Source organism: Trematomus bernacchii, unplaced genomic scaffold (assembly GCF_902827165.1).
Source record: "Trematomus bernacchii unplaced genomic scaffold, fTreBer1.1, whole genome shotgun sequence".
Lineage (NCBI taxonomy): Eukaryota > Metazoa > Chordata > Actinopteri > Perciformes > Nototheniidae > Trematomus > Trematomus bernacchii.
The window spans coordinates 6201981-6213913 of NW_022987313.1; the positions used below are offsets into that span (position 1 = coordinate 6201981).

General features: G+C 40.9%; 1 protein-coding gene across 1 annotated transcript; it reads left to right on the top strand.

Moving 5' to 3' along the window:
• The first annotated feature begins 2835 nt into the window (after positions 1–2835).
• On the top strand, positions 2836–11677 carry LOC117498716 (heterogeneous nuclear ribonucleoprotein Q). The gene is made up of 12 exons (XM_034150889.1): positions 2836–3014; positions 4758–4917; positions 5896–6014; positions 6484–6591; positions 6844–6957; positions 7259–7435; positions 7583–7718; positions 8124–8329; positions 8454–8603; positions 8721–8842; positions 9214–9539; positions 10164–11677. Exons 2-12 carry the CDS (start codon positions 4770–4772, stop codon positions 10190–10192), a joined length of 1635 nt encoding a protein of 544 aa, XP_034006780.1. The 5' UTR covers positions 2836–3014; positions 4758–4769; the 3' UTR covers positions 10193–11677.
• Positions 11678–11933: the final 256 nt, after the last annotated feature.

Genomic DNA, 11933 nt, shown 5'->3' on the forward strand with positions numbered 1-11933 from the left:
TGGAGCCAGGATTGCAAACCGACATATTTTTGCTGATGGGAGCTTGGGTCCCCCTCGCAGTGAGGGTGCAGCGAGCCGTTTGGCTGATTCAGAGCGGAGTGCACGTGCTGGGGTGTATGGTTTAACCATGTCCTGGATGTAGGGAGGGCCAGAACCATTCACAGCATGGTATGCAAGTACCAGTGTCTTGAAGTGGATTCTAGCAGTTACTGGAAGCCAGTGAAGGGAGCGGAGGAGCGGTGTGGTGTGGGAAAATGTTGGAAGGTTGAAGACCAGACGAGCTGCTGCATTCTGGATGAGCTGCAGAGGTCGGATGGCACATGCAGGTAGACCAGCCAGGAGGGAGTTGCAGTAGTCTAGGCGTGAGATTACGAGAGCCTGGACCAGAACCTGCGTCGCTTTCTGGGTCAGGAGGGGACGTATCCTCCTGATGTTGTAAAGAGTGTATCTGCAGCAGCGGGTTGTAGCAGCGATGTTTGCTGTGAAGGACAGGTTGTTATCTGGGTCACACCGAGATTCCTTGCAGTCTGAGTCGGGGAAACAACAGAGGGGCCGATGTTGATTGTTAGGTCAAGAGTGGGACAATCTTTTCCCGGAAGAAAAAGCAGTTCAGTCTTGTCAAGGTTGAGCTTGAGGTGGTGAGCAGACATCCACTGAGAGATGTCTGCTAGACAAGCAGAGATGCGTGCGACAACCCGGGTTTTAGAACGGGGAAAATACTAAATTAATTGAGTGTCGTCAGCGTAGCAATGGTATGAAAAACCATGCGAGCTAATGACAGATCAGAGCGAGTTTGTGTACAAAGAGAAGAGGAGGGGACGGAGGACAGAACCCTGAGGGACCCCTGTAGATAATTGACAAGGGTCGGACTCGGACCCTCTCCAAGTTACCCTGTAGTTGCGGTCTTTGAGGTAGGAGGTGAGGAGGGAAAGTGCAGAGCCTGAAACTCCAAGTTTTTGGAGAGTGTGAAGGAGGATCTGATGGTTCACCGTGTCGAATGCAGCAGACAGGTCCAGAAGGATGATGACAGAGGAGAGGGAGGCTGCTTTAGCAGTGTGCAGTTCCTCAGAGACAGCAAGGAGAGCAGTTTCTGTAGAGTGACCTGCCTTGAAACCAGACTGGTGCGGATCAAGAAGGTTGTTCTGATGGAGATAACAGGAGAGTTGTTTAAAGACAGCGCGTTCAAGTGTTTTAGACAGTTCATGATCACATACCACAGACACTTTTGTCTAGAAGCTGTATATAGATGTGATATGCTACACTTCAGGAATCTGCTGCCCATTATTTTACACCTGAATGTAAATCTTTTTACTAGAAGGTCTCTCTGAGCTTTTCAAAAAGGTTTGTTCTCTGCTGAGTCTTTGCAGACATGAACAATAAATGTATTGTAGTCTCATAAATTCAAAACAGATATTATTATCAACTCCACTTGTGAAGTTTTCTGGGGTCTATGAATGCCTGCACATGATTCAGAAAAAAAAGCTTATGCAAAGTTTTTATGAAGCTGGAAGAAATTGTTTGCATAACATATTGTTTTCTGATATCTAACTTTTGAATAATTCGTACTTATTTATTGTGTTACACATTGCCATTGTTCTTTTGTTTCTTGTCCTGTGTCATTCAAAATTACTGATAAAATGTGCACGAAATCAGTCTGTTGTTTTATTCCTTAACAGCTGTGTTAGTCATTTCTCAAAATCTTTCAGCCATCATCATCCAGCTTTTATTATTTCAGCCATGAGCCAAACATTAAACGCAAGATTCACTCTGTGATGAAAATAGCAGCCCACTTCGTGTTCATACCATGCACTGTATTGTCAATGCAATTGCATTATAGCCTATTTAAACGTGTCAAGCATCAACAATGGCCCCTGAGAAGTATTTTTCAGATACTTATTGATAGAAATGTATGAACTTTAGACTGTCCAAATGTGTGAATCCAGAAGTTGTAATTTATAAGACGACACCAAGTAGAACAAAGTTTTTAATTTGAAATGTTGCACAATTGGCACTAACGTTCAGCCCATAAATATTCAGAAAAAATGACACTGCTTAGAAACTATATTTGCAGCAAATATAGAAAAGTGGCAACTTTTTGATCTGAACCTAATGTCTAATGCATGCATGAGGACAAATACAACATATCTTTCCTATCATAATGTTGCAGAAAATCTTTTGCAAAATCAGTAACGAAAAAAGTTTGGCATCACATATAGAAAATGTACTCTTCAGTAGTGCACATCATTGTTCCTTATGTTGTAGGCTACTAAACACATCATCTTATCGTTTTCTTTACACATAGCCTACTCTGACCTTTTCTTTTGTTCCTGGAGCAGATGAGGGTTAATCAATGAGAAGAGTGACACAGTGTGGTGGAAAGTGGGATCTACCTCCCTACTTCAAGCACTGCTGTAATACCAAGACAAATAAAGTACAAGTGTGAGCAGGCTACCACATACATTATCTAGTTTTAGATTTATATAGATTTTAGATTTGTGGACTGGCATTTTATAACATTTTGTCTAAGAGTATACGATATGTAATTATTGTTATAATTATTAATTTGTGTTGGTAGATTATTAGTAGACTCAATTATTAATAATTTGTTGTTACACTTCCTTGTTTATCTTAGGTATTGTTTACCGTTGTATTTAAATGAAATGTTTTGTTTCTGTAACAAAGCGTTCAACAGTTTAGTGAGCCAACACTCGATCGGTCACATCAACGGTACTGTTTTAGTGAAATTACTCCTCGTCAGTAATTATGATGGATGCTTTGAATGACCTGCTGCTCTTCTGTAAAATGCATACAAGGCAAGCCCGTGCAGGGATGTCCAAGAAACCCCATCGACGAGACAAAACTCGAGGCGTGAACGTGGCAGCCATTTTACATCATCAAGAGTGAATGACTGAAGCCGGATCAGTGCCGGGAGTTTTACACTTTTTCTGTCTTTTAAATATCACATTTATCTTCCTAAACAATCTACACCACACACGTTGGTGATCCAGCGGCAGGTAGGACGAATGCTTCGATTTGGTCTATTGAGTGTTGCGTAAATGAGTGCTAAAAAGTCTGAATCGTGCAGTGCTGTTTCAAACAATGTGGAAACTGGTGGTGGTTGGGAACGAGTTCTCCAGACCGGCTTTTTGAAAATGGACTCTTCCTATATGGCGGCACGTTGACAAACCACACATCTAGCGGGCTAATCCTCTAGCTTTAAAGGCCGCGTTGAATGTAATTCATTTTAAAAACCATACTTTGTGAATTGGTTAATTCCGTACCGACAAAGGACGTTGTAACAATGGCCTCACTCAAATTCCGTTCGAGTTAGCATGCTAGCCTAAGCTAGCCTATTTTGACAGATCATGGATTTGACATGCTCATTGTCGTAGTATGCTACAAGCAGCTAGCTGATAAGAGCCATTTATTTTAGCAATAATATGCAATTCTGCGTTACTCCTGTACCCGCTTACACGCTCCTTGCCTACAAACGTGCAGTTCTAAATGCAGATGTATTTATTGCAAAGCCATAATAGTGCATCATGTTATTGTCCCGATGAAGGTCCCTAGTTAGCATGCGTTAACATTAGCTCTGCAAACTAGCATGCTAGCTGGCTAGCTAGCCTCAACGTGTGCGAGCCAGTCCCTCCCCGCTTAATCTAAGGTTATCATTATCATCGGTTCAAAATGATCCTATTGCTCTGGTAGCGTCTCGTATTCAAAAATCCAATATGTATTCTTGCACGAGGGGTTAGGAGATAGTTTAAATGTTGCAGAAATGGTTTTAGCCATAGTGAAAGCACGTGCTTACCGATATGAGATGGATTAACAGACACTACAATATATCGATAGCATGATATGTATAGGCTAACATTAGCCAAAGGTTAGGCCAAAACAGAAGCTTGCCGTCCACGTTTTTCTCAATTTAGCGTTGCCGGACATAGTAATGTGATCAGAGAGCAGTTTGACTGATGTTTGCAAGTTCATGCCTCAGGACCTGTCAGTACAAACTAATAGTTGGGTGGGTCATTTACATGACAATTGAAGTTTTAACCTTTGTCACAATATCTGCTGCTAAAGTGTCACGAATCCAAATGCTAAAGGGTGCATACTTGCTCATTGGTCAGCTACCGGAAACCGGGGCTCACTGTCTGACGGAACACGTGTATCAGCTATCTAGCCTGTGCTGAAGTCAGCAGTGAGAAGGTAAGTTAACATGTAATTTAGAGACCAAAGCAGACAAGGCGTCTACAGCAGCAGCGACCAAGAGGGCTGTGAATCAGGCCTTAGCATGTGAACTTGGCACCAATTGCGCAAACTTTTTAACCCAGAAAAAAACGGAATGGAAAAAAACCTGCCACATGGACACACACCCTGGCACGTTCACATTTTTGCAATAGTTCATTGAATCGAATTCTGTTGGGAATTTGGTGTGTGCATTGTCTGTCTTGAGTGCATTGTTCAAAAAATCTGTCAACTGCCTATATACAGGTACCAGGCTTCTACCTCATGCAAGCTCAGAGCTGCAAGTATTATGTCAGGATGCTAAGTCTTCAGACTGTTTAGGACCACACAATCATGATAACTTGTTATTTGATTTTTGCTTATTCATACAAAATGCACTCTGTATCTATGATCATAAATGGTAAAACCATTTATTCTGTATTTTATAATTTTTTTTGAGACTTTGCACTCCTGAACACATCCCAAGTATTGCCCTTGACCCAGGATTAATTTGGCTCATTGCATTTACACAGATTTCTGGAGACATGGCCACAGAACATATTAATGGAAATGGTCCAGAAGAACCAATGGACACCTCTGCTGCAGTTACCCATTCTGAGCACTTCCAGACTTTATTAGAAGCTGGTTTACCACAGAAAGTTGCTGAAAAACTAGATGAAATTTACATAGCAGGTAAGGCACAATGAATATACTTGCATATTCAAATGTGCAATTTTTTTAATGTTTTTCAATATCTTGCATGTACTGTCATTTTATTACCTTCTTGAGTGGGGGAATTGGGATCATGAAGCAACTTTTTGTGGTTTCCTACCAAAATGGGTACTGCAGTGCTACAAAATATTAAATTACACATTACTTATGTGAAAATGTGTAAATGATTGCAGCATTTGCATCCCCAACATGGTTGCATGGTCACTGGTGTCAGGGCAAATGTATTGTCCTCTTCCTTGTTGAGGCTGTCCAGTCTCCATTAATTTTAATGAAGTTTCTCCTAATTGCATACAATTATTGCAGAGGGGTGAACTGGTGTAAGTATAATGCCAATTCCTGCTTATGTATCTGTTGCCTTGGTCGGATATTTAACAATTTGTATGGGGTGAGCTCTAGTGACAACGTTTGGGGGTCATTTTAGGACTTGTTTGGTCTGTCAGATCTAGAAAAGTACTGGTCTGGCCTTTCCAGCCAGACGGGGCCGCGATGGAGACAATGGCAGCAGCTGTCTGGTGTGTGGCTGCCTGGGACAGGTGACGGCCTCTCCAAAGAGGAGGCTGCAGACTGGCTCATTAGAAACTCCCTGCCAGTATGGAGGGGCACTGGCATATCAAGTTGCACTGTCTCATCAAGTTGCACTGTCTCATCTGTTCTGATTAGTTCTGCAAAAACTTGCTGGTAGGAGAGTAAAGTGCATCCTGATTACTTATTACAGCGCTATTAGATTAGGCCTGCCAGCTCCTCACTTATTATAATTGTTATTACCCTCATGTATCATATAAAATAATATTTTTCATGCAAAACGATCTGCTTGCAAATGTTCCTCTTTGATTATTTTAGTAAATATGGTTATTTATGTGCTTGACAAGTTACTAAAGAGAACTTCTTCAATCTTTAGTGTTAGAAGCTGATTCTCCCTGTCTTGTCTCCCCCCTCCAGGTTTGGTGTCACACAGTGACTTAGATGATCGAGCGATTGAGGCTCTGAAAGAATTCAACGAGGAAGGTGCTCTGCAAGTCCTTTTGCAATTTAAGGACAGCGACCTCTCACATGTTCAGGTATGCATTTGCCGTTGTAGGTGTATTGTTTGGTTTCTTGACCCTTTAATTTCTGATTCCATTATAAACATGTTTTAGTCCAGTGTGATGTATAATGGCACTTAATGTTGAGTTGGTTGTTGTAGTTCCTGGCAAAGTGCATTCAGGTTTTATTTGGTGTCCAAATGATGAAATTCTTATTTGTGCTGTAGTAACCTCGGTTACACTGACAGATTACCGCTAAGACCTGACTGGATACCTTTCTTTTTCCCTTTAATTTCTGATTCCATTATTAAAATGTTCTAGTCCAGTGTGATGTATAATGGCACGTTACATTTGTGGTTGCACAATAGCAGTCCATGGTCTTATCTACAAGACAGGTTTTAACAGTCTTGTGTAACAACTTAATATTTTTATTTTCATCCAAGAATCAATATTGACATGTTTTATTTACATAAGTATTATTTGATAATACTTTTTTTCTCTTCAGAACAAAAGTGCCTTCCTTTGTGGTGTGATGAAGACGTACAGACAAAGAGAGAAACAAGGGACCAAAGTGTCAGACACCAATAAAGGACCAGATGAATCCAAAATCAAAGTAAGAACTAATCTTGCATTCAGTTGTATCTGATTTAATGCTTTGGACAAACATATGTGATGCAATGCTTTTGAGTGTAAACATATTTCCTGGTTTTAAAACCAGGAAGCTGTTTGAATATCAGACACATTAACATGTTTCTTATCTTGCATGCTTTCAATTTGCTAGTCTACTGTAGAACTTGCCATTGTTATTTTTACATGTTAATGTCGAGTAAACTGTATTGTAATTTTTGGTGTTTTTCTTATCTAGGCTTTGCTGGAGAGGACTGCTTACACACTTGATGTGACAACAGGCCAGAGGAAGTATGGAGGTCCCCCACCAGAGTCTGCCCACTCAGGGGCACAGCCCACCATTGGTACTGAGGTACAGTACATGTCGCCTTTTGTATCATTGAGCATAAATATGCAAGAAGGATGCCCTTTACTTACTTAATGTTGAGTTGGTTGTTGTAGTTCCTGGCAAAGTGCATTCAGGTTTTATTTGGTGTCCAAATGATGAAATTCTTATTTGTGCTGTAGTAACCTCGGTTACACTGACAGATTACCGCTAAGACCTGACTGGATACCTTTCTTTTTCTAAATGTGATATATCCCTTGTTGCTACCTTTCAATATGTTAGAGTTGTTCTAATGCACCATATCTTTTTTTTGCTCTCAACCTGGCAGATATTCGTAGGCAAAATCCCCAGAGACCTGTTCGAGGATGAGTTGGTTCCGCTGTTTGAGAAAGCCGGCCCCATCTGGGACCTGCGCCTAATGATGGATCCTCTCAGTGGCCTGAACAGGGGCTACGCCTTTGTCACTTTCTGCACTAAAGAAGCTGCACAGCAAGCGGTCAAATTGGTACGTAAACTCTCCTGCAAGTATCACCAATTAGGGATAGGCTCTAGTGGAATTGTTAGTTAAAATACATAAAGTACAATTAAGTCAACAAGTGAGCTGAGTAATTTTTTTTCTTCTCTACTAACAATGTCCTCTATACTTCCGCAGTGCAACAACAATGAAATCCGACCCGGTAAACACATCGGTGTGTGCATCTCCGTTGCCAATAATAGACTGTTTGTTGGCTCCATCCCCAAGAGTAAAACAAAAGAGCAGATTGTTGAAGAATTTGCAAAAGTCACAGGTGAGTCTGCACCATCTTTTGAGTTATTTTTCAGTATAATATTCTGTAAACATCAACTCAACAACTATAACAAGTCCTGTGTGTCCAAATGATGACATCATTACTACAGTATGCTGGAGTGACTTAGGTTACTGTGATGGTTTACCGCTAAGATCTGACTGGACACTAAACATTGTTAATTCATTATTTTTTACCTCCCTTAATTAACTGCAAAAAGAGCTGGCATCCCTGAGTATGTGTGCATATATAGCCAACTATTTTCATAATTTACTTGTGAAAATCAGGCGGCTTTAAAGTCTTTAAAAAAAGTCACTAGTCTGTTGATAGGCCACTAATCTCTGGAAATTCAGTTAACCTACTGCTGACTTTTTCCCTTTCTCTTTCCCCGTGTTCTTGTCTCTACAGAGGGTCTAAATGATGTCATATTGTACCACCAGCCCGACGACAAGAAGAAGAATCGGGGTTTCTGCTTCCTGGAGTATGAAGACCACAAGACGGCAGCTCAGGCCCGTCGCCGCCTCATGAGCGGAAAAGTGAAGGTTTGGGGAAACGTGGTCACCGTGGAGTGGGCTGACCCGATTGAAGACCCAGATCCAGAGGTCATGGCCAAGGTAAGGCATAGGTTCAGGGGTCATTAGTAGTCTGTGTGGCCAGATTTGTTTCCTTATTGGCTCTGTTGCTGATGTATTTGTTCACTTTTCTGCAATGTAAACGGAACCTTTCTTCCACCTATAGGTCAAGGTGCTGTTTGTGAGGAACTTGGCGAGCACGGTGACAGAGGAGATACTTGAAAAAACCTTCAGTCAGTTTGGCAAGCTGGAGCGGGTGAAGAAATTGAAAGATTATGCCTTCATCCACTTTGAGGAAAGAGATGGAGCTGTGAAGGTATTGACGAATAAAAAATTATCACTGCACCAATATACAATACTTTTATCATGAGTTTAAATATAAGTTTGTAATTTGAGTAACAAAATAATCTTATCTTCTTGATTACTTTCATAGGCTTTGGCTGATCTTAACGGCAAAGACCTGGAGGGAGAGGGCATTGAGATTGTCTTCGCCAAGCCCCCTGACCAGAAGAGGAAAGAGCGCAAAGCCCAGAGACAGGCCGCCAAAACACAAATGTAAGAGGGAACGATGTAACTCAAACCAGAGATGTTAAAGCCATGCATCTAACAAATCGAGTTTTTGTACTAACTATCAACTCGACAACTATAACGCGTCCTGTTTGTGTCCAAATGATGACATAATTACTACTGTATGCTGGAGTGACTTAGGTTACTGTGATGGTTTACCGCTAAGATCTGACTGGACACTAAACATGGTTAATTCATTATTTAGACCTCCCTTGATCTGCAAAAGATTTAGAGGGAACAAAGCAACTCAAACCAGAGATGTTAAAGCCATGCCGTTAACAAATCAAGTTTTTTTTTAAAGTTTTTTTTTAATATCAAGCAAGATGTCCCGTTAACATTGAGTTCGTATTATTTTTCAGGTATGACGAATACTATTATTACGGGCCTCCCCACATGCCACCACCCACGAGGGGCAGAGGCCGAGGCGGGCGGGGAGGTTATTCCTACCCTCCTGACTATTACGGCTATGAAGATTATTACGATTACTATGGATACGACTACCACAACTACCGGGGTGGCTACGACGACCCGTACTACGGCTATGATGACTTCCAGGGGTCTGGCAGAGTACGAGGAGCGAGGGGAGGAGTCCGTGGCAGTGCCAGTCAGACCAGGGGCCGCGGTGCCATCACACCGAGGGGCCGTATGGGCTTCTCTCAGCGAGGAGGCCCTGCAACAAGCAGAGGTAAATTTAGCTTTTCTGTGTGATGTTAGTTTGAAAGTAGGTTGAATCCAATTAGTCACACTGCAGTTACTAATGAAGCTTGATTTTTGCTATGCTAGATAATTACTGCACAGTAGTGGAAAGCAACTTGCCATTTGCTTAGGTTTATTTTAAGTGAGCTCAGTCTTTGTCTTTATGGTCTCTTTTCTTGGGTCTGGGTCAGATATCAAAACAGCCAGTTAAGAGGAATGACAAGGATGTATGGATGTAGTAGATAAGCAAATAAAAGCAGCTGTAGAGGGAAATAAGGTGAGGATATTTATTGTCTAGATTGTCTTTAATGATGTTTAAGTAACTATCATTTTCCACGTCAACTGAATTTACACCTGCCTATTGGCATCATCACTAATCCCTGACCGGTGTCATCTTTCAGAGCAGCCAGTCAGTTTCTTGCCAGTAGACAGAGGTCATTCACAATATACTTTACTCTTTAAGTAGGCCAGCTACGTCCCACCCCAGTTGCAAAAGACTCTTGTTCTACATTTTGTGAAATTGCATTAATCTGTGGGAATGTGTGCAACATGAACGTCTGGGTTTTCTTTTCAAAACGATGTACTAATTTGATCTTTCCTCTCATTGGTCCAGCAGGGAAACGGGGCCGAGGGCGGTCCTGACCTGTCACAGTGGATACTGACTTGATGTGTGGTGTTACACCGTAAGCTGCAATGGATGTTGAAACAAAAAAGAGCAAGACAAAAAGGTCCAATGATATTCCAGCCTTACAGAAGAAGCATCTCCCCTCCCCTATGTTTTTTTTTTTAACTTGTTTATGAAACTGCCACCTTAAAAAGATGACCGGAGGATTCTAAATACTCGCCACAGCCTCTTTGCCCCGAGCCCCCTAACGCAGCCCTGATTTACAGGGCTCTATGTATTGCCCTTACAATCTACCCCTTCCCTGTCCCCAAACATGCCATTTTTAAATAATTATTGAAGAAATTGCACTTTTAAGTTCTAAGGTTTGAAGTGGCTCAAAGGAGCTTGATGCTATTGTATATTTTTGTGCTAATCGCAATTTTTATTGTCGGAATATCCATGTTCTTAATCGTTTGATCTGGATGTTTGACAGAGAACATTTGCAGGTTTTTAGGGTGTACCCACCTGGCATGGATAAGTCAGGCATTCCAGGAAAGTGGTTCTTTTCAGAACTTGTCTTTAAAGGGTTGGTTGACTACCTCAGTACAGAGGACTAAACTACCCGGCCTGTACTGTAAATAGGGAAACTATATTGATGAAAGCAGGGCTCGTTTTCATACAAAATATGCACAAGAGCTGGAGCGCAAAAAACAATGTACTTAATGTAATATAGTCATTTTAGCTGCAGCTCTGACACTGCAAACAGTCAAACTGGGCATGCAAAACTATCTCATATGATGAGTCTGAACAAGCCCTGCTTTTATCCTATTTTGAACTGAATTAGCTGCCTTGCTTCTTCAGAGTATGTAGTTACTGGTTGTATAGTTTTTCGGATAAAATGTTACTTTTGTAAAGGCTTCAACATCACAGGCATCCAACTGCCTTTGATTAAAAAAAATAAAAAACAAAAATAAAGCCCTGCAGTGTCCCTTTTGTGCCACTGTTTTATTCCAGTGGGTTTGTTTTTATATTGATATCAATTCATTTTCAAACTTAGAATTATGTTAAACAACCTAATCCAATCCTTCATCTATAAATATCATGTTACTCATGAATGATCCCTTCCCAGCTCCCAAGACGGCAACTTTGTAAAAGATTTTTCTAGTTATTCTTGTTGGATGACTGAATTGCCATATTGCCCAGCCAGTGAGCATGTGTGCCTAAAGTGAGCTGTTATGACTTGGTGAGGGATCATAGTCACATAGTGGTAGAAGGGATACTGCAGTGAAGGATTTCTATTTCCCGGGTATAGCAAAAAGGAAACTGCTCTTCAATCCCAGTTTTCTATACAGTTAACTCCCTCAATAAAATCATAACAACCACCTTTTGAAAAAAAGATGTTAGCAGTTTTAAACTATTGTTGGTGGCCAACAACGTTTTTTGCATTCCTGCAAATAAATTGTTTTATACTGTAAAATGGAGGTGAGTGTAACTTATTTTTGTAATAAAGTTTTTGATTTCTATCTGTGTCTTAGTCTTTGGATAAAATCTTCATGTGGTGCAAATGCTCTGCTATTATCTAGCCTTTTGATTCAGTTTGGCAACATGTCTGTCTTTTAAACTACGCATTTGTATTTCATCAGTGATTTAAATGTCTTACCTTGGGATATGAAATAAATGCGATGAGTGTGCTTGGTTTATAAAAAAAAAAAAAAGAAGCATATTTTTCCCTAGACTTCGGAGCAGGCATTTCTGTGACTCCGTTCCATTTATATATAA